The sequence below is a fragment of the Anser cygnoides genome, chromosome 3, assembly GCF_040182565.1.
Source record: "Anser cygnoides isolate HZ-2024a breed goose chromosome 3, Taihu_goose_T2T_genome, whole genome shotgun sequence".
In the NCBI taxonomy this organism is placed as follows: Eukaryota; Metazoa; Chordata; class Aves; order Anseriformes; family Anatidae; genus Anser; species Anser cygnoides.
The window spans coordinates 52719991-52743642 of NC_089875.1; the positions used below are offsets into that span (position 1 = coordinate 52719991).

At 42.8% G+C, this 23652-nt stretch overlaps 1 protein-coding gene across 1 annotated transcript in view; it reads left to right on the plus strand.

The window, feature by feature from the left end:
- Positions 1-23652, plus strand: part of SASH1 (SAM and SH3 domain containing 1) — a 554055-nt gene that overhangs the window by 508313 nt on the left and 22090 nt on the right. The window contains 4 exon segments of the mRNA XM_048076923.2: positions 12246-12378; positions 16323-17158; positions 21096-21167; positions 23586-23651. Of these exon segments, the coding sequence (XP_047932880.2) occupies positions 12246-12378; positions 16323-17158; positions 21096-21167; positions 23586-23651 (1107 nt within the window).

Below are 23652 nucleotides of genomic sequence, written 5' to 3' on the forward strand. Positions count from 1 at the left end.
TGGGGATTTAAGAGAGATCAAAACACTAGTATAGTTTGTTTTTTTTTTTTCCATTTCTTGTTTTCTTGTTTTATTTTCCCAGGCAAAGAGACCTGCTGGTAGTTAGGAGGACTTGGGAGGATGGGTCATTATGTTTTTACAGAGAATCTTGGTCTAGTTTTGCCTGATAACAAGATTTCAGGACCAAAAAAAAAAAAAAAAACAAAAAAAAAAACTAAGCATTCAGAGAATCTAAAAATGTAGGCAGAACATCTGGAGATCTGTAAGTGCTCCATACTTTCAAGTCAGGTCTGCCTAAAACATAAGAACATCCACCAATGAGATAACCTCTAAAGGGCAAATACCATTAGCTGTTGTTTTTCTTTTGTTAAAAAAATAAATAGGAAACTCACACTTTTTTTTTTTAGCTTGTGTAACTGTCATGTGTTTATGACTAACATCCTTGGTGTTGCTGCTAAACTCATTTCAAAGATTTAAAGATTCTTTTTCCCAGCTCCTCTTCTTTTAAATTACTGTGCCAGGGAATGGAAACTTGCATTTCGTACCCTTTTAAAATTAAATCCAAGAGATAAACAACAAAGGGCTGAAGGGTCATCTCCTCAGTATCCAAAGGGAGGCAGCCCGATGTAATTTCTGTGTTGTTACTTGTATGTCCTGTTTGCTTGCTGTTAAGAAACAAACAAACAAACAAAAGCCTTCCCAAGCCAGTAGGTGACTTGGTTCTCTGCCACTTTAGAGCAGTTGGTGGGTTTAAACCTCACTGTGAACCTTTGTTTCACAACAAAGTTATGTGTATTATTTATTTCATAATGTGGAAATGCAGTTGAAATTGTTTTTCTTCTTAGTGAGATGTATAAAGCTGAAATACCTCACCATTTTTTACAAATTGATTTGTGAATATTGATTTTTCATCTCTGTTGAAATGAAGGCTGCTCACTGTAGCTCTAGACAAGCTTTCATTGCCTTTTGCCAAGTGTTGGGTTGTAAAACAGGTGCAGATTACAAATGAATCCCTTTCTGGGTTTTAGATAAGGACCTATTTGTCCTCAGGATTCAGAAAGTCCAGGGAAAGAGGATTTCAAAATTACCACATTCTTTCCCATTACTGAGGTGCCTTTTATGCTTCTTAAAGACAGGAGCTCATTTGATAACTTTAGGGGGCTGAAATTCTCTGTCCATCCTAAAAAGAAGCCTGGAAGGGCAGCTCCATCCCCAGAGCTCTGCTTGAAGGACCAATATTAGGAGAAACCCATATAAATCTTGTTCTGTGCCCTCTGCTGAAAGACTGCTAATTGGTACCGGTTGTCATATTTGATGCAGGAGTTGGGGAAAGGAGAGAAAAAGGAGGGAGATTGTGACAGAAGTGTGTGTATCATGCGCACACTGTCACAGAAACAAACCACTAATTAACTTCACCGACAGCTTCTGTAGATGCAAGTTCAATGAAGTTGTAATTATCCCTGGACTGAGCTGTTTTGTTGGTCTCGTTGGGCTTGTGCGCTGCCGTTTTGATCATCACATAATGGTCGGCCACGCGGAGCTCATTAGCGCAGGCACCCAGGTAGCGACACATGCCTTCATTTGAGGAGAGCTGCCCCGAGCCCCCCTCCCCGCTACGTACCACCTTATCAGCCTCATTAGAGAGGCCTTACAATTTATGAGCCTGGAGAACAAAAAACACATCTCCCTCTGACAGAATGGCTGGGTGAGGAGAGAGCAGCAGTGCCTTCACCTGCTTTCTGGAAGCTTCTTCGGCCAGGTCTGCCAGCACGGCACCTTTACGGGTAGGAAACTTGCCCTCCGCTTGTTCTCCCTGAAGCAGTTCTGCAAAACTGGAGGCAAGCAGCGCAGATCTTCATCTACCATGAGGCCATAGCTCTGGAAAGCTTCCAGTCCCGTTTTTGCTCTTTTCCATCTGCTATTGATCTGTCTCATAGCAGAAGGCAGCAAATTGAGTCCACACAGAGACAGGCCTAGTTAGGCCAAAATATCCTTTTGTTGTTCCTGGGTTTTGTATTATATTTCCTGAGGACTTCTTCATTTGTCCAGCCATTAAATGGGGCTAAAAGCTGAATAAGCATTCGGTATTGGTTCTGTATCTACTACCATTGTGAAAAGCAAAATAATGGGCGAGAAAGGTGTTTGGGTCCTATTCATTTGAGTCGGCGACGTGTTGTAGCTGTTGAATCAGGATTGTATTACCCGTGCACCTGCTCCCTTTTTGGCATAAAGCTAACTCCGATAAAACACCAAGTCTGATAGTTATCTCTGACTCACAACAGTTACTACTATGTTGTTACGTGCAAGACTAAGAAGAAAAGAAATAATTACAATATAACTTCCATAGCACCAATTGCCTCCGAGCAAATCTAAGTGTAGCTACAGCAAATCCATATTATTCAGGGTTATACTGTATTTCAGTGATTCAGATTGCTGAAGCTTTCTAAATACTTCAGTTTTAAAATTGATTTTTGTTCTTATTACTGATGGATTTTTGAAGTGGTTAACCATTTGTTAATGTTGTCATTGCTAATTACATAGGGCTGTATGTTACAGGAAAAAAAAGCCCTTCTTTTTAACTTGTTAGAGCTAAGGTAGAAGTCAGTGAATATTCAGAACTGGTGTTAGATGTGAAGGGAGACTAGGGTAGGATGAGATTTTGTAATTTAAATAGTAGTGTTTAAACTGAAACAACATGAATACTTTGAGCATTTTGAAAGCTATGCACTTTCAGGCCTGGGTTTGCTGTTACCAGAGGATCTACCAGTTTTTGTAACTTTTTTTTTTTTTCCTTGAAAGGCTTAGGAGTGGCACAGGATGTTCCCAAGTTTCAGTTCTTGGAGATCTTGTTGCTGCCTCCAGGCCCTGTGTGCTCTTTGAAGTAGCAGAGGGGAGCTGATACTCAGTATGGCTGTGAATGAATGCAGAGCATTCAGCTTTGCTCTGAAGAGTCTAGTGACCCAATTTGTGTGAAGATCTCCTGAAAGGCACTAATGCCCCTCATTGTGTTGGATAGTATATTTATTATTCGTTTCCAAGTTTCTGTAATATTCCCAGCACTTATTAATAGTAACGATGAAGAAAGAGCCAATAATAAGACAGCATCAAAATGCAGAATTCCCAGGCTGTATGTACGTCTAGCTGGGGATCTGTCTGGGGTGGCACTGTCTGTCCTTGTTCTCCAGTGATCTCAGTCAGCGGAGGTGTCCAGCACCTCGTACTGGAATCTAGTAGCAGAAGAATAACTGCATTTTTATTACGAACTTCCCCCTCATCTCTGTCCACGCTTAACAGCAGGGTTTCCCATGCGTGTAGTAACACAAGAGCATTCGTGAGAGAAACACAAATTGCCATTACAGTTTCCAGGGCACTACACAAAGTTTGAAGTTAGATCAGTGCTGTACAGAGTGGGAAATCATGGATGTGTTTATATGTTGCTTTGAAGAACACTGTAAGGTGTTGGCTGGGTTGTTTTGGTTTTCTTTTAACCTATTTGGTCTGATTTTTTCCAGAATGTTTTAGAATTTGGAGAATAAATAAATTTATTTAGGATTAAAACTATATCGCTTCAATAAGTACTACTTACCATGGAAGACCTGCCCAAGTTGTCCTCATGTACCGTTTAGCTACGTGTGTGTCTCTTTAGCTGGTGGGACCAAATATTGCCACCACAAGGTTGTACACAGAAATTGACAGTGGTATAGGCCAAGTACACCTCCTGTTCACTGCCAGTAGGAGTTGCTCCTGCATATGTGAAGACTGGATGTAATTAGTCTGTAGGAAGGTCTCTTTGAAAAATCTTCCTGCTATCATGACAGAGAAGAGAGAGCTTGCGGTGATGCACAGGTGGTGACTGTGATTAACCACTTCTGTTTTGACTGCATTCAAACAATCCCCATTGACTAACTTCACCACAAAATGTGTGGCCACATATTTCAGGAGGGTGGAAGGTGGGAAGGCAAATTAGTTGAATATTCATTCTAACACCTTATTTTGTCTTGTATACCTTTCGGCCTTTGGGCAGCTGCCTAATTTCTCTGCATATTACCTAGAGGGTGTGAGACCATGAGTTACAGCTTTTTCCTGTGACCATTCTCACTGCATGCATCAGCCAACAGGAGATGCTGTAATCCATAATGTGGTTTCCCTGCCCCCATCTTTTCAGAGACCGAGCCTATTAAATTGGAACAAAGCCCTGCTCAGTTCAAGAACTAAGAATCTCAAAAGCCATGTGTTTCACTGCCCTATTTGGCAGACCCAGGCTGAATAATCTTTACTTGTGGTACAATAGAAGATTTTAATTGTGCTCCTGTCGTTTACCACTTGCCCCTTTCCCCCTACACTGCTGGTGTTTACTTCTCGCACATAGGACAGTAGCATTAATAGTTTGATTGTTCAAAAATACGATAAGAATATGATTTAACTTACCACACCCTTTGCTAAAGGGCTATCATTGTTTTCTTGTTGTTGTTGTTTTCCCTAAACAATCTCTGATATGAATTTCACTGTATTTCATGTATTGCCTTTCCACCGCTGGTTTTCTGAAATGCTCGGAAGTTGGTTTCCAGGTCCAGTGGTGTACTCCATTCATCAATAACAGTCTACACCAAAGAGTAGGGATTCTCCTCATGCCCTCTTAGCCTTGCCAAAACACGCGATGAAGTAGAGACTCTCTCTCCCGTGTGTAGAAAAGTCTGCAGGAGAATTGGAAAGGAATGCTGTATGGTAACAGATACAAAGTAATGTAACGCAGAGCTTCATTCTGCCATATACCTATGACGGGTGGTACGTGAGCGCAGTCGTAATGTCATTAAAATTAATTATTCTAATCAGCAAGAGAAACAGTTCACCGTGAAGAAATGTATCTGGCTTGCAGATGCAAACGTCAGCAATGTGCTTCTCAAAATTATTTAACTAAAACCTGGAAACAGTTAACATCTAGGAATTTGCCTAAGCAGCTATTCTAGTATCAAGACAGACCTCCAGGGGGAATTAAATTATTGTGCTCTCGTTACTTATGACAAATATTTCCCACTAATTTCAGCAAGCAGTGTCGTCACCAGCTAATGTGTAATATGTCTTTCACCAAAGTAGTCGTTAGACTCTCCTTTGATTTCCTTGTAAGTAACCACAGGCCAAACCCAGACATGGGACGGCTTTTTTCTTCAGTTTACCTGGGGGGCTGACACTACTGCTACATGTTTTAGACTCACGGAGTCTTTGCAATTCATGCTCTTGCAGTTAATTTTGTGAAGTGGCAAAAAAACTTTATGTCCACGTGCAATTTTCTCTAAAATTTTGGAGGCCCTTTTTTGTAACCTCAGAATATGATAAGAATTATCACATCTGAATTTCACACACTTTTCTATAAACAGCCTCTCTAAGGATTAGAGGTTTGTGAAAATTTCTTAGTGAAACCCAAAACCTTCAAAACTCAAGTTGCAAGCCCAAAACTAGATCAGTTTCACTCCCGGCCATGAACTTTAAGGGAATCTGGGATACGTTTCAAGGAAGTCGCTGTCATGTTTCACTTGATGTGGGCTGGTATGTTATTGAAATTGGAGAACACCAGCTGGTTTTATCCGAAGCTTAGAATTTTCCATGGGGCTTTACATCAGAGTTTTGGGGCTGAAGTAATTCAAGGGTAAAATCCCAGCTACAACATGCCAGTAAATCTAGTTTACATGACTGTTAGGGAATAGAAAAGCTGTAAAATTGGTAATACAAAGATGGAGAAAATTGAAGAAAGATACGTGGCCAGGTGGCTATTTAAAATCAGCCCGTCATCAAAGGAAGTAGATACTTAGTCCTGCTATGATTTCATCGTGTGACTGATCTGGAGTGAACCCAGATTAACTGTCCATTAAAGGTATTGTTCTGAGTAAGGGGAAATTGTATATTCTTGGCTTAAAGACGGTGCTGTTGTATTCCTTCACTACTGCTTCCCACCACTGGATAGCATTGCTCCTAATTAGCAGAGGTTTTGCTCCATTTTCTTGTGCTTTGGAAAGAATTGCCCAAATTCTGGATTTGTCTCAAGGTCCAGGATTAGGTACGGTTGACTGTAATTTACTTGAGCATCTCAGAGCCTGTTTCTTAGGAAGGGAGGTTTGAGCCCAGCCTAGGAGGAGAAGTTGGAAGTCATGCTACAGTGTTTCATAAAGCCACAGTGTGGCCAATTCTAGACCAGGCTGAGATTGCTGAACTAAACATCATTGCCAGTTGTTAGTGATGTTCTTTTTTTTTTATAGCACTGCAAACCAAGAAAAAAAAAAGTAAGTTTGCTAATTTAAAGAACATTAAAGTAGGTTTATTTTTGTGTCAAATTAGCCCTTTATAAAGGGAAATTATCAGGGGGGCTTTTGTCAAAAGAATTTAAAAGTGAAAATTAAAAGCGCCTGGTAAAGGGCTTAAGTTATATTTCCTATAGACACAGCCTCTGCTCTAGCGGTTGCGTTTGAGGGTCAGTCTTCGTCCTGGCTTTGCACAGATTCTCTGTATTTTTTTCTTTAACTGAAATTCCATAGACAGTAATTAAGGAACTGGAGGCCAGCAAGAGGTCAGCAAGCCTTCGTCAGTGAAAACAGGGATTGTTTGCCATGTACAACACTCCCTTTTTTCCTTGTGGTGAATAGAAGATTTGCTTAGAGCTGATGACTTATGCCTTTCTTGCAAGTTATGCAGCTAGCGAGTAACTGGGGGAATCAATCAGTGAGCAGAAAACAGCTAATTGAGTCCAGCATCACGCTTTTTTTCTTCTTTACATATTCAGCGCTGAAATCAGAGCCAGTTTGGTGTCTGATAATGTAACTCCAGAGAAGAGGCATTTTGTGCACGGGATTCTGAGCGAATGCAATACTTCAGAAGAAGGGTCTAATCCTAAATTTCAGGGTAACGGAGCTGACAGCAGCTGAGCACTCGGGGGGAATTACTCGAAACTGAGCTTTAGGCCTATAAATGCCAAAGCTGGTAAGTCGCTGAGCATGTAGCGTGATGTGGAGAGGATGTGCCTCCTGTTTCAGAGAGGGAGAAAGAGAAAAGGCTTTTGTGGTTATTCTTAGGCACAGCACAGCATGTATAGCTTTTCTTAGTTTTTCTCTTCCTTTCCTTGGGCTTTTAAGTTCTTTTCTGTTCTATTTTCCTGTCTCTGACTTTGTCCAGGCATCTTTAATACAAAAAAAAAAGTTAGAACGGTTGTTTTTTTTGGCGAATGCAAAGCCTGTTTGAGAGAGAGAGAAAGAAGAAAGGACACGTGTAGCCACGTCTCCTAAAAGGAGCAGCAAAATGTCTTTGCATTTGCAGTGAGCTTGTAGTTCTGAAGTGAGCTGGCAAGGGGTAGATGATGTGATATGCCACAGATCTGCATGTGTGTTTGTGCCCCTCTTTGCTGGATAAGAATTGTCTGATAGCCAGAAATAATTGAAGTTTAGGCGTAAGCAGATATTAAGATTCTCCAGTTCCTTAGATGGGGGATTTCCTAGAGATTTCAGTTTGGGGCTGTACGATTGCTGGGCATGAAGTGGGTTGTAAAAAAAGTTTAACATCCCTCTAAATGGCTTCATACGGCTCACGTAAAAGTTATGTATGTTTTTGTTTATGGAGCTGAAACAGATTAATCACTTGTGATACCTTTAACTGCCTGTTGCCCTGATGCTTCTTACACATTTTTATTAGGACCTGGTCAGCGAGTCTTGCGTATCTTGTGTTTTTCAAGCGCTGCTGCTATAACCCTGTAGTGTTTCTAAACATAGTCGTGCCGAAAGCAAGCTACTTACTTCTGGTTTACATTTGGCCTATTAATTCCAAGTACCATAATAAACGATAGCTGTGTGCGCACGCGCGTGTGTGTAAAGCACTAATTCAGAGGGCGAGGTTAGGATTGTGGGCTCTTGTTCTTTCTGTGGCGTGTGAAAGGGGCTCGATGTTTTACAGCTAGAGAGCCACGCGTGCTGCTTGCCTCCAGAGCAGGCAGCAGTGAAGAGCCTGTGTGAGAAAAGCAGCCGAGAAAGCGAGGAGGATGCCGGGAGCAGAATGCTGCAGCGCACGTGTTAATTTCTTGCTTGTTCCTGGATGCGCGGCTTTTTGTTTGGTTTATGTACAAGGCGACGCAGAGCGCGGCCTTTGGGATGCACACGTAGGGGAGGTGTCCAAGCAGACGGGGTGGTAAGGACAGCAGTGGGAATCGGTCTCTCTTTCAGATTCGAGACCGTCTTTGCAGGCTACGGCCACGCTCGCTAGCGGCAGAGAGCTGTGTGGCGGGGCTGGGCCTTGGCCTCTCCGCCGTTTCCCAGCCATGCGGTACGTGGTGGCTGCTGTCCTCCGCGTGCAGCCCTGGGTACTTACAGATGCTGTTAATTTAGTCCCCGTTTCCCCGTGGCCCCGCACGCGCTCGTGCAGCAGAGCTCTCCAAGCTGGCGGCCTCGCGCGCCGTGAGAGCAGCGCAGATGTGTCGGGGCCGCACTTGCTCCAAGGCGAGCGGGAAGGCGGCTCCGCCCGGCCGGCCCCGCCAAGGGGCCCTGCCGGCCGCGCTGGCTCCCCGGCAGCGCTATCTCTTTAAAGCGAGCGCGATTTTTGTGCGTTGGCTTGGCCAATTTGTTATGGTTTAGGACTGTGGAGCCAGCTGTCTGCAATCTGATGTAATGTTGCTGTGGAAACCAGAAATGAAACACTTAAGCATTCACCACAGAATTACTACATACAGCATTAGCCAAAATAATTAAAAGTTGAGCCATATGGGCCTTTGGATGGAAAAATTTGGAGCGGAGGAGATGGAAGTTCAGTTGTTCCTATTTACAGTACTGCAAATCCATTTGTTTTCCCCTTGGAGCACGCGGAGAGGCCTGCGCCCACGGCCGCGGGGCGGCGGAGGGGCCCGGCTGTTCCACCAGCCCCGCGCGCCCGGCCTGGCCCCTGCCTGGCCATTGGCAGGCACGTTGTCCCCTTCTCAATGTGTTTCTGCCCTTCTGTAGTGCCACAGAGTGCTGAAACACACGAAAGGACGGAGAAAGAGAGAGGGGGCGTGAGGGCCGGCAGCGCTGCAGCCCCCTGCTAGGACATTGCTGCCCCAGAGACCTCGTGCCCGGCCCGCCACGGGTCAGTGGGATCAGGCTGATTTTCCCATCCAAAGTCAGGAGCCGCAACCAAAAAAGGCCATTCTGTCGTCTTGAAACCCGGAGAGGAAAAATGGGCCGTATGAGTCAAAACGTCAAAGTTTGATAATTTCCAAATATGTCATTTAGGCCTGGATGCTTTACATTTCTGTTTTCTGTTTAATATTAGCTGCAAAAGAAAACACTGCTTGAACTGGAAAATTAAGCTCTGTTTTCCGTGTGCCAAAATGGAGTCTTTTGATAATTTCAAGGTGTTTGTTTTTTTGTTGTTGTTGTTTTTTAAATCATTTGGAAATCAGGAAATGAAACAAAAGTGATCCTCTTTCAAAACAGTTTCATTTTCAAGCAATCAGCATTATTTGACAAAAAAGTTTCCTGATCAGCACCACTGGCGTAGTCACAGATGTTTTTAGGCCTTTCTGTGTAACCTTATTAGCCGTCCTTTTCCTTTACAAAAGATTTTCCATGCCACTTGCGACCCAATGTGGTAGGAAATAGACTGTTGGAGAGAAGCTCTGACTTAGTTTTTAGTCAGGCTATTATCCGGCGGTTCCTGTTGTTAAATACAGGCTGTTCTCGGCTCTCCCAGCCGAGCATCAGGGCTAGGAAGTGTCTGTCACTGCACATAAAGGATCCTGGCTGCTGGAACAAAGGGTACCAAGAGTCCTGAAATGGCAGGAAATACCAGCTAGCCTTTCATTAGGATGGTACTTTATGTATTTTGAAGTGTGGTAGGGATCCACCGTACCACCCACTCGGGTTTGATGTCAGTACCTTGTATGGAGGCTATTTCGGCACTTGCTTTCGCTGCGGTAGTAGTGAATGCAAATGTCAGACATTGTAAAAGCTTTTATTATTGCTGCGGAATCTTTGTGGAGGACACTGAGGGGACAGGTCTTTCTTGGACACCGGTAGTGCAGAAGTCAGGCCAGTTGATTCTCAACGCAACTTTCGTATTCGTCAGTGACATCCTGGGAGGGAGGACCGGGTGTGAGCTATTCCCCAAATCATACAGAGCTCACGGTTCTATAAACAGGAGCCTTGCATACCAAGGATGGATGCAAAGTAATGAAGGAAAGCAATTGCTTAGAGTAATTGCATTTAAAATAAATGTATCTGGAGTGCAGAGCATGCATGATGGTTGCTTGCCAAGATGTGCTTAGTGGCCTAAGAAGTCTTGACTGAACTTCCTGATTACAGTCAATAATCCATTCTTCATCTTATCTAAATATGTCTGAGGTATATCTTGTTGTTTGACATGTCACTAAGTTGTCCCAGCCGGAATCTGTGAATTAATGCTCTTCTTGCTGCTTAATTTATCTTGATATAAACAAGGCTGTTACCCCTCTCTACTGCCTTATTTCTCCTGAAGGAAGATTATTAATTACCTCTCCAGTCTGTACCCATAATGAATGCATTCCTGCGGCTCTTGGATGGCAGCATGGTAATTCCTTCTGCCATATGTGGTCCATTCGGTATTCCGTCTTGTTTCGGAATATCAGGAAGTTTGTGGGGTATCGGTAATTGGCAGTGCCCTCGCAGAAAGTGGCTGGCGTTTGCTCTGGCACGGTTCTGCTGGCTCTGTGAAATGTGTTCCTACAAGGTAGACTTTCAAAGCTGCGCTGATTCCTTCAGGCGCTATTTGTGCCTTTGAAAACGTACTCGTGCATATACAGCTGCTAATTGGTGTCCTGTCCCGTGGCATCTACTGCTGCTACCACATCCTGATATTTAAGTACCTTTGAAAAGCAGAAAGCGTTTTTATACTTGGGCTGTCTTTTATTCAGTCCCTGGATAAGCAAAGAGAGCATTTTTATTGGGGAAGGGGAGAGGGTGAATTTTTACTTTTTTGCTTCCCTTTTTTTGGCTCGCGTCTGTTTGGGATTTTTCTTTTTTCCAAGTTTAATTCGGGAGAAGGAGAAAAAGCATGGGAGCGCTGTGGAACCCCAGATAGCTTCACCGACAGGAAGTCGCATTAAGGTTTTAGAGCCGGCCATTACGAATGCAGGGAATTGGCTGGGACCACGGGCGAAAACAAAGTAAGGTATACAATCTGTACCGCGCTCCAGCTGGAGCCCGCGCGGCGCGCAGGAATGTGCAGCGCACAGTGCCAGGGCTGTCCTGGCCGGGCTGGAGCGTCCTGCCGGCCTCCTCTCCCCTTCCCCCCGCCGCCTCTCGCATTCTGAACTGATTAAAACAGAGGAAGTAGCACATCGAGCGCTGGATCTGGCTCGAAAATCGAAGTCGTCTTCTCGTTCACAAGGAATGGATTGTTTCAGCTTGTTGTGTCACTGCTGCTGGAGAGGGAGAATTTTTTTTTGTCTCTGTAATGTTTGATACTTGAGGGAAAACAGCTGGAACTGAGCATACTGGATCAGATGCAAAACGAAACGGGATGCTGGGGAATATGGACTGCACTGTATATCTGAAAAGGTCAGAGTTTTCCCTTGGTCAGTGTTGGAGGAATGCTGTGTCCATCTTAATTCCAGCCTCGAGAGCCTTCAGGAGGAGTGTAGGGAGCAGGGAGGAGGAAAGGAGTATTTTGTAGCTGTGGCAGTTTCTGAGCAAGGCAGATGAGGTCTCCTCCTTCCTTTTCCTTCCCGTCCCTTTCTTGTGCTGCTGTTTTTGATTTTCTGGAAAGACTGAGGGGAAAAAAAAGAGAAGTCGTCAATGACAGAGTTTCGGTTTGGAGAAGCTGTTTATAACCAGGTTTAAACAGCAAGTTCTGAGATGCCAGACAGACCAGTGACTGACCCAAACCACAGGAGCATAACTGGTATGGTAAGAAGAGCCCTGGGAAAGAGCCCTGCCTGAAACGCACTGAGCGAGGACGTGGAAGTAGTTATTACACAATGCATGGGAAGAAAGACAAGGGCAGGAATGCATTTCAATGCCTAGGATCTTACGTTGCACAGATTTAGAAATCAAAATGGTATGTCACGCTTTCAGAAAAAGAAAAAGAAAAAAAGAAAACCCTCGCTAATTTAAATGTTTCTCTCTGACCTGGGCTGAAAATGTAATACCAGTTACAGAGCTGCATTGACACAGCGCAGCAGATGAACTGGGTTAACTTGACTTGAAGGAGCAAGCCGTGGAACGACTACTTTATTAATATTCCCTTTGTTTCTTTGCCAGTCAAGAGAACAATCCGATGATGAAACAGAGGAGTCGGTGAAGTTTAAGAGGTTGCACAAGCTGGTAAATTCTACTCGCAGAGTCAGGAAGAAACTCATAAGAGTGGAAGAAATGAAAAAACCCAGCACGGAAGGTAAAATCGGTGCGCATATGGTTGGAGTGTATGTGTTAATGCATTTTTCTGTTGAGAGGGGACAGAAAAGGGGCGGGGGTGGGAAGTGTTCTTAGGGGGCAGTGGGAAAGGCTGCCTTGTCTACGGTGCATGCATTACCCAAGTAATTACATTTTGAGTCTGTAGAAGGAGGAAAGTGACAGTCTAGGATGTGGTTACTGCTGATCTCCAGGCGTTCCCAGAGCGGTGCTGGAGAGAGCCCTTCATTAAGAGATTAGAACTCGGTTTATGTTTTGTGCCCCACACTGGAGGGAATGAGACTGGAAGTGACTCCAGCCGGCTGCCCCCCGGGCACTGCAAGGAGGTGAGCAGAGCAGTTTTGCTCCCTCCTCTCAGGCCTGGGAGGCAGCTGGGGAGGGCGCACAGGTGAGGCTATTAACTAGTTTTGGGAGGGGAGCGGCCGATGGGTAGAGCAGTTGCACTACATGGCCTCATCCTGTGGCAAAAGTACAGAAACTCCATCAGACATTCTTGTGGGATAGCTGCTGCCTCATGTAATATTACCTTCTCGTTCAGGGGGAGCCTGCTTGCAGTTTGACTCCTGAATGAGCCACGCTGCCAAGAGAGAGGGGGAGTGGGAGAGAGAATGGAGGAGGACAAGGAGGGTGGGGAAACGGGAAGCAGTTCAGCCCCTGGGAATGCCATGCTGCAAAATTAACTCTGGATGACCTGTATCCGTGTGTGAGCAAGCAGCCTAAAGAAGCCTGAGCCTCAGTAGCCTCTCTATGAAGCCCTGCTTGAGTCCTTACTGGAACTGCGGCTACTTCTCTCTGTCAGTGGCCTTCCCAGGATCAGACACTGTGATTCCCTTCAGCTTTGCAGTGAGCTGAACCATATTATGGATCCTTCTGAGTGTATTTAAAGAACACGTGCATCTTCTTGGGTATGTGGCAGGAAGCTGTTGGCAGATTTATGGTCGAGCCTGCCTCTCCCATGCACGATGGTCATGTAACTAACTGGAGTGAAAGGCTCAGCCAGCCTAGAGCTCTGGGCAGCTATCTTGGTCTGAAAAGGTTTATTCACCTCACAGGGGAGACAAAGAGAGCATGAAGGTGGGTTATCTTGGAAGTAAAAACATGTTTTATGGGAAGGAGCAAACAAAACAGGGCTGGTTTTCCCCTGCTCTGAGGGAAGAACGCCAGAGATGCTTTTCCTACCCCCTGGGGGTCTGGGAAAAGCTGCAGGGAGTAATCAGACAGAGACTGCAGGGGTAGGAGCAGCTGCAGGACCAGGCAGCCCAAGGGCATGCAGGCGCCTTCCTACAGTTTGACCAGGCTGTCTCTTCAGCATGTTAACTGTTTTGTTCTTAATTCCTTCTCTCGCAGTGCTTCACTTGCAATTCTATTTCATTTCCTTTTTTATTTTCTCCCTCGGTCTTTCACTTACGTGTCTCAGTTCCTTCCAGGTTTTTTTCCACTGAGTTTTTCCACCCCTGCTCCCCAACTCATTGAATGAACTCCAAAAAATCTTGCCCTGCTTCCTTGTTTCTCCATCTCCTGCCCATCTTCTCTGTTTTAATGCTAGGCTTTTCTGAGTAATTCATCTGTAATTCAGAGTTTGTGCTTCATTCAGGACAGTGGAGTTTCTTTGTAGATTGGCTCTTGGTGAATTCTGTAGCAAAAAAATAACGTTAAATAACAAGATGGATTACTTCTACATAAGTAGAAGGTGCCTTAAGGCATCAATTACACATTAGGAGTTGATATCCATCAGCAAGGTCTCCCCATACCCAAATTTTCATAGGGCAAACTAGAAGTGCTTCATAAATGCTGTCCAGGTATTCCTGTTTGAATATGTCAGAGGACTCTGCAAGATCACAGAAGATATTTTGGTCAGATTTGGGGATTGCCATCTGCCCTTCCAAGTTACCTGCAGTTGACTAAATCGGTTCTTGAGGTGTTTGCTGCTATTATTTAACCAGTATATAAATGTGAAGTCATGTGAAATCCTAGATGGCTAGGATTTTGAGAGCTGGACTGAGTGAGAGATGTATTTGATACAGTAGCATCAGCATAACTTCAGTAAATTCACTGGTGTTCAACAGCCTTTGTTAAAGTATGATAGTAGGCTCAGTTTGAAAACCAACATGAAATTCCCCAGAAGAAAGATTCCTCATAACCCTCCTCAGGAATTTCTTTACAAAGAAGAAAAGCTTTTCCAAATTTCCTTACACATTACCATTGTTTTTAAAGTACCTTACCCCCAGATCCTTCTCCCACATTTCTGCTAGTGAGTCTTTTGTTGCACTAAATATAAATTTGACAGTCACGAGAACGTGCCAATATCTGAATCCGTGTGTATTGTGTGTTAGTCTTCTCTCAGTGAGCTGACTAAGTGAAGGTTCTGATTCTTGGGCACTGCTCTTATATAGCATTTAAAAACATTTAAATCTACATCTGTGTCATTATGGCTTTGTGTCATGGACTGACTCCAAATAACATCTGTTACAATGTTGACACACAATGCATATTTTACAAGCTGTTTGAAAACATATTTACTCAGTGGACTAAAATTGTTTATCAGCACATATTCAGTCCCAGGAGAAAGTCAATTTTCTGTTCAAACTGAGAATTAGGGGAGAAAAAGAGCAAGCTGGACAGTCCAGTGAAAGTGGAGTTAAAATGAGGCTCCAATCTACAGACCTACCCCAAAAAAGTTCTCAGCGGTGAAAGTTGTGTCAGATGCGATCTGCTATCCCTTCACTGTCACAGTGAGTTTTATTTTGGTAAAACAGTGTCTTAGGTTTCAGCAAATAAGTGTCAAATATGTTTTGCCAGCTGAGTGACTGAAGATGAGACAGGAAGCCTGTACAAGGCAACTAATTTTTTTTGTCTTGATTTTTTCCCTCGTTAGTGAATAAATGACTTTAGTAAATCATAGGTATTTTGGTAATGATGTTTCTGATATATACCCGTGACTGCCATGAAATTTGTCAAGCAGGACTGAGCAAGATGTGTACTCTCATTTGATTCTTTCCTTGTTACTACATCTAATAATATCTGAGCTTATATTTTGCTTAGTAGAAAACACTAGACAAAAATGTTTCTTGAATGATAAATGTGAAAAGGAGTCGCAGTTCCAGGTACTCTTCTCCATTCACTCCATTCCAGAAAGGAGACCTGGCTATTTTCCCATATCCACTTGTGTTTCAAAAAGTTTTCTTCCCTTTCTGTGAAATATGTATTTGCTGAAAACAATGTGTTTCTGTCATTAACAGGACAGTGTTGAAATTGGCACAACCACAATCTGACCTACTTTGGCTTTTTTTACTTTGCATCTGTTTGTTAAGTGAATTCTGTATCATTAAAATTGGTTCCTTTTCCCCTGTGGAAATCCCAGATCTTTTCATTTCAGCCCTGAGCTTAACTCTGTAACTTTCTGGGACAAATACTGTTTTCTACTGCAGAAGCATTGGGTGTTTGAAAACTGGACCTAAATGAGAGATGCATGTGGTTTGGTTTGGTTTGGTTTTTAATACCTGGGTATGCTTCCGACTTACTGTGATTTCATTAGAGCAGAGCTTTAGTAGGCCATCGTAGCAAGCATCAGAAGGAGAACATGAGAAACAGATCCCAGTTCCAGCTTTTCAAGGATTTCTAAGTGAGAGCATCTGTGGTCTTATTTAGCAGCGGATGAAAGAGAGAAACTTAAAATAGCAGTTGTTTTATTTACATGCTGTTATAGTCTATTTATTGTTATCTGATCCCAAAACTCTCACTTCACAAATGGAAGTTGCTGATTCAGATTTATCCAGCTGCAAATACCTTCTGGGCTTGTTGAATCAGGAAGAGTTTTGCTTCCATTTTAAGTGGATGATTGTTGATAATTAAATAAAATTTTACAGGGGAACGTCTTAGAGAGTTATGAACAATGACGTCCGTTGTCCTGCTTTCGTCCCCCTGCAGGTGTGGAAGAGCACTCACTTGACAACTCGCCTATACTGGATGACAGATCGGCACTTTACTCTGGAGTTCACAAGAAGCAATTCTACTTCGATGGCTCCTGTGAGAAGCAGCCAGAGGATGACTCGGACTCACTTACTACTTCTCCCTCATCTAGCAGTCTTGATACGTGGGGAGCCAACCGGAAGCTGGTGAAGACCTTCAGCAAAACTGATAGCCGTGGCCTTATCAAGCCTCCCAAGAAACTTGGGACATTTTTCTCTTACCCAGAAGAGGAGAAGACCCAGAAAGTTTGCCGCTCCTTGACAGATGGGGAAATGAAGAAGAGCCTCGGCTCTCTGAGCCATGGGGTAAGTACAGAAAGCATTTGCTTTTATGACAGCAACAGGCACAAGCACCATCTTCTGGTGTCCCTGGAGGAGATTCAGAGTGTAAGGAAGCAGATCCGATTGAAGAAAATGGATACTAACTATTCCTGTTCCAGAGCTTTTCTTTGCCAGCGCCCTGCTAGGAAAGGAGCATCCCCCACAACTTGCGACCTACAATTACTGCGGCACAAAGCGAAAGGGGGTGGAGGTTGTGGCTTCCCAAACAGAAGGCTACGAGGGCGCACTTCTGTCAGCGAATTCAATATTACCTATGTGGTGGAGAAAAGCCTGTACAGTCACCTCAACCTCTCACAGCTGGTGCGTCCCGTTACTGACAGGACCCTGAGCAAGGCCGACAAGCAGGACCTGAGGAGATGCCTGCTAGAGGAGGATGAGGAAGCCAAGAGGAAGTGGGCTGCCACAGTGGATCGCTGTACTAAAAGGGTTCTCTTGAGAATCCACCAAAAGTCTGTGAGTCAAAGAGTTGTCATGAAGGTGGTCTTCCAGTTTCTGTGAGGTTGCAGTCAACACTGTTTCTGCTTTATACTTTTAACTAAAACTCAGCGCTTCTCCTGCTTTCATTGCCATTATAAACTCTTAAGCACTGAAATTCAGCTATACGGGAAGAGTAAGCCATGAGGAGCTTGATGTAATTCCATCAGAGAAGAGTTTTGTTGATTCTGCAGTTTTTATGTGCACAGAGTAACTCGATGAGAAAGAGCAAATATGACAAAATGCTGTGTTTTTTTTTTTTTAAATTCCCTTAGAGCAGAAATCGAGATGACTGATGAAAAGCTTTGAGACAGTATAAAAATGTTTTTTATGATGCTTTGGAAGTCAGCATTCTCTTAAAGGCACACTGAGAGATATACAAGATTTCCAAAGGATTAGAGTATGCTTAGTCAACTGTGCTCCGTTTCTCTCCTGCCCTCTGTCATTGCCTCATCTTGGCCCTTCACAACTCAGTTTACATCTCACCAGGTTGCCCATCCAGCTCTGTAGTCTCTGTCAACACACATAGCTGCAGAAAGACAGGGAGTTTTACGTTATCTAGACACTGCCCTCCTGCTTGCTGCTCACCACCACCAAAAGTGCCCCTTCTTCTCTGTCCCTGGCCACTGCTCCTCCTTTCTTGCATGAGGTGAAGGTGTTAGCTTCCCTCAGAGCATTGTGGAAAAGGAACAAGGGGTGGCCAAAAAAAGAAATGGTGCTGTACAATGGGAAATTAAGTGGTTTGAGCACTCCAGAGACCCAAAGTCTCTTCCTGACCCAGTTTTGACCATTCCCTTCACCATGATGCTGAGTTTCCTGGGAACTTGCCTTTGGGGCCAGCCAGATCTCCAAAGCTGAACCAGTTAGTCTCTTGTCTTGTAGAAAATATAGGCATGTTCCCTCCCTCAGTGGGTGGAAACAGCAGTACACCCATAACATTAAGCAAGATATCCCAGTGAACAATACAGTAAAAACAGCTTTTCTTCTTGAATTACAGGTTTTATTTTGAGAGGCCTCTGCTTCATTTCCACAGGTGTGAGTTATTCTTAATATAAGAGCCCACAGACATGGTCTCCCTGAATAACATGTGGGAGCTGACCGTATCTTTGTGGTCCACTTTTTGCTCTATGGATGCAAAATTAAGGGATTTTTTTCCTTCTCAGTAGCACGAATATTCTTTCTCGGCTGCTTCGCTATTTCTTCTGCATTTACTGCTTGCCCTGCCGCTGACATGATACTGTTTGTTTTCATAAACATTGTACTCAGAAGACATTGTTTTCCCATAATGATATTACAAAGATAAGAGAAAGCTTTTTTGTCCTTCTGAGGGTTGAGCAGTAGGTGGTATCTCAGGCAAAAGAGCATATTCATTTGGGCTAGAGATGCTACATAGTTAAAAATGCTTTCTAAAGCTGTCTTTGTAAATACTGATGTCAGAAACAAGCTTTTCAGTTCTTCTAGAAAGTGGTCTTACTATAGTAATTTCTTTATGAAAACCATCTGGGCTGACTTTTGTGTATTCACAGAGATACAGTCAGAGAAGAAATGGATAGCATTTTGGTGTTGTTGTTGAGGAACTCCTCAGTTAACTGCTTCTCCAGCCTCATTACAATGAGATGAAAGGTGGAGGCGCACTGCTCTTACTAGCTTTTTCAACGCACTTCTTCCTGAAACCACAGAAAGCCGGCAAACTTGAGCTAATGCCACTCCTTCTTCCTAGAAACACTTAATGTTTGTTTGCTGCAACCTCAGGGAAATTGCAATGCCTATGTATTCAGTGGAATCGGTCACTATGTCTTGCCTTGCCATTCATTTTTGTCATTTATATTTGTTTCAGTGACCTGGACATGCATGGAATTTTCAAATAGCATCAGTTTTTCTTTTCTCCCAAAATGATAATATTTTTTAATGCATGGCCATTCCATTGAATATCCCTTTCCTCATCCACAGACCTTTTGTTTGGTACAGAATTACCAGGATCACTACTGGAATTGAAGGCTGAAGATAATGTTATACATAGGGGAGGTCCATAATGAATAACAATGTCCATAACAATAAAAGTCCTTAATATGGTACATTTATGCAGAAGCTTTTAACCAACAGGCATTTTGCTGTCTCAGAAGACTGCTATAGTAGGAGCTTTGGCTGGTTTGACAGATGAGTTTGCTCAGAGCAGTTCCAGATGTCCTGTCTTCATTGTTGGATTGACCATACGCTGCAGGATTAGTTAGAATGGACTCTTCACAGGAGAACATTACTCATAGCTAAACGTGCTGTGCTTTAAAAACTGATCTTATTCCTTGTGGTTGGTCTCAAATCGCAACACTTTTTTGGATGGGGGGGGGGGGGCATAGACAAAGTTGGATTTGAGTTTTGGTAGAGCTGTGATGGGTACAAAAATTGGCATTCAAGCACTGTGTACAGCACCCACCATAAAGCCAGAAAAGAAAACTTTTTAAAAGCAATTAACACATATGTTGATTAGTAGTGAATGGGGCAAGAATAATGTTCACATTAACAGAACTAGTTGATCTAATTGTTTATTAAGTGGCACAGTTTATAGGGCTTGCTTCATTGGAATAGAGTGTTGAAGAAGACCACCGGCTGGTTCTCAGGTGGTGGATCTTTGCAGCTCCCAAGTACACACTCATAGGACTAATTTGGCAATCCTTTGTAGGTCTGATCTGATGCTTAAAGTGTCTTAAGCTGAGTCTTAAGGTGTCTTTGAATTTACCGCATGGAGTGGTTCAGGCCCTAAGAATTTACAGTTTGCAAGTTGCTGATTTTCTCCTGTTTGTCTCAGGTCTAACTCTAAAGAGGATACTTATAACAGAGAGATGACCATCTCAAAACCCCTGCCTAGGGCCCAGAGTTGAAGCTGTGCAAGTAAATTTTAGCGGCCATGTCCTCATTTTCCTGGATTGCCCTGTGAGGCTGTTGTCAGGGGCGGGTATTTGAGTGCTGTGCAGCTGGTTGTTCAGTGGCCAGAAAAAAGTCAAAGGTTTGGCCTTTTGGGTTACAAGGCAAAAGCTGGATTCTCTCTGAGCCCCCTAAGTGGCTGGTCTGTTTTCAAGCAATACCAAAGCTTTAGCAGACTCATCTGTTACACAATCTGGTTTTGGCTGTGGAAATGCAACTGTACTGAGTTTAGTTGCCTTCTGCTCTTAGGAGGGAAGTGGTGTCATAGTGCTGATTTTCTTTCTTATGCAGGATGATTATGATAAACTGCACCTGTGCATTCAGCCAAAACTGAGTCACTCAGGTGATTGTGCCACTGCAAATATGACGTACTTTCTCCCAGAAGTAGCAGAGCTGCCATGTGCCACCAGAGGTGTGATGGTAAATACCTAATCTGGAATTGGGGCTTACTGAATCACTGGAGACACAATGCTGACAGATATCTGGGTGGCTTTTTCCCTCCTCTTACCGAGGGCTTTGCCCTACAAGGTAGCATTTCCCTGTATTTCAGTGGAAATGGAGTGCATGCAGCAATTCCCAGAAGGTAGGTTATTCGATGCTTTAAAAGATTGGTGGTTCTCTGTTCCAGTGCCACTGTGGACTAATTTATGAAGGCAGATGGGAGTGCTGAGGTGGAGTTGCCAGCAACCTGGAAAACTTGATGCATAAGATCAACAGTTTCCTCAGACCAGAAAGTCTTTTTTCTTTTTAAAAAGAAGAGTAGGCAATAGATGACTCAACAGCAGCAGACCTTAGGCCAAGGAGTTGTCTCTGGAAAAGACAAATGACTCAAATTGCTTTTAACAGCATTCTTGGTTTATAATCTCCCATCATTTTGTTTGTTTGTTTGTTTCCATTTTTGCAGATGTGTGTGTTTTCACTGGTGTTCTTCAAATCACAATGTTTCAAGTGTGCTAATCATTGTGATAGAACTGTTTCCGTCCTTTTTTTTTTGCAGAGAACCTGCAGCTTTGGAGGATTTGACTTGACAAATCGTTCCCTTCATATCGGAAACAATTCTGAACAAATGGTGAGTATAAGACAAGGCACAGCCTTGAAATAGCAGAAAATGAAATGCACAATAGAGTTATAATAGACTGAAGTGTAATTTAGGTCCATAATAGCAGTTTGGGGATCCAAGAAAGTAAATTATCTTTGTTAACCACAGACTTCCTTAGCTTTGAGAATAACATATCCACCCATATCCATGTGTGTGTAAGTATTTATACACCATATGTGTAAAGAGGCAGGAACAAGTGATCAAAGCACAGATCTGGGGGCACATCTGTGGACTATCCCTGTGTCTGACTTCCTCAGAGCGACACCCCAGGCAAATCATAGAACTACTACCTTTTCTTGGTAAAACTTTTTGGAATAATGAGGAATCTTTGTTCAGTTGAAATCTGCAGGTTATTGGGGTGGAAGTCATTTTGTAAGAGACATTATTTCTTTTCTCATTGTATCTACAAGTTCTGAAGTAGACCAGGACCCAGTTGTTCTGGGTGCTGCACAATTGAACACAGAGCTCTTTGTCTATAAGAGAACTTTTTCTATATAATAAAGTATCTCCCCAGAGAGTTAATTCCATTTTATGTTACTCATGTTGATCCTAGTGTTGCTGTTGGTCAGCCTGTGGCTAAAAATAATAGAATAGAAATGAATCAGAATGTTACATCAAATGAAATTGCCAACATTTTTTCTTTTCGTCCATGTATTTTTTTCTTTTCTGATTCAACTTTGGCTCTGATAACTTCTCTGTTAACTTAAAACAAATCTAAATTGTGAAACATTTTACATGTCAGCGTTTAAACAGCTGTTTTTTGTTTTTGTTAGCAGTGTTTTGTTGTTGTTTTAACATTGTAAATTCCCCCTTTATTGGTCAAAACTGTGGATGGATATTTTATTCATCAATTTTCAACTCAGTAAAAAAGCTAAATTCCAAACTTACACTGATTATCCCTAAGCATAGCTAATTTGACATGTTTTGTTCAGCTTATGTTTTTAGTATTGGAGAGTGTGAATTCTAGATGTTAACGGTTTTCCTACTAGTGTCACCTGTCTCGCATGGTGGGACAGGTAAATTGTGCCAGATTAATTAATATATGCAGATCAAGGTTGTTGTTTGTTTGTTTTTTAAACGTTTAAGTTCACTAACTTAATGTGTGTGGGAGGGGGTCTAAAAAGGCAAAGAGCTGTCCTTATTTTCTACTGCAAGACCAAAAGTTAGCAAAGACATTGTAATCACTTGTAAAGGGAAAAAAAAAAATAGAACGGTCAGTAATAAATTGTCAGTTGAACATCAGAGAATGTTTTTGGCAGAACATCAGTAAAGTAGCAAACATGCATAAATTTAGGGGAAAAAAAAGACAAATCCTTTATGTAGAATATAGTGTACACTTATTTTACTGTTACTTTGTGTACTTAAGTTTTCCTCTAAAGGATTATTGAACCAAGTCAGAGACCAAAGTCAGTATTCAATCTGATTGCTGCCAAGCAGATTTTGGTCCTTCTTGCATTGTGATTTTTGGTACATCTGTACTGATGGCAGTGCTGGTAGAACTCTAATAGAGCTGCCTTGCTGTGGTTCCTGAAATGCTGTAGGATGAAGTACTGTGTTTAACATGCAACTTGGAATATCTGAAAAAGGGCTGAGTCATACAAGTTCTGCAAAATGTTAGCTGATCCGTGGTAATTCTTTGTGTGTGCTTGTGGCAAAAGTAAATGCTAGGTATCTTAAGCTAGTTTAGAAAAGGTTAATTGCATTCAAAGCAGCTGGCTTTTGTCATCCACTATATGTGGACCAGCTAATTTAGTTCAGCAGCAGTTTATGGCTGTGTTTTAAGAATAGGTGTGCAAGTGCAACCTTCCACCATGGTTGATGGATTTAGTAGCTTTTGCTTGCATTTTTTTTAATAAACAATCCACAGTAAAACCACAAAGACGGTCATCAAGAGAGGTTAGCTGAATGCTTGTCTGAAAATAGAACATAAATTTGAGTAGCCAAATATAGGTATCTGTGTGTATATATATATATATATATATATTTGTCTAGGATTTCAGAAGTACCTTGAGTCCTGTAAAACTGTAGTACTGACCAACATGAGACACAACTACTGTTGTATGTCCCATCAGCAGGGCTTAGCCTGAGATCATTGAGCTCTCTGTCAAGTCAAATACTTATCTGATACCCAAAGGGACAAAGACATGCCAACAGACCCCAAAACTGTCTACACACAGTACCTGCAGGAAAGTTACAAGTCAGGCCTTAAGAGTAAGTTATGGCAGACTGCTACAGTGGTTCTCAGAAGGTCTCAACAGAGGATTTAAAGCAATAAACAGAACACCACACTACCATCCTGCATCTGCCTGGGTACCTCTGCAGTGACTGCTGGACGGAGAAGAAATTGGATCTATATTTTATAGGTGTAAACCCTGGTTTGTTTTACAGGGCAAAGAAGGAGACTTTGTTTATAAAGAAGTGATCAAATCACCCTCTGCCTCCCGTATATCTCTGG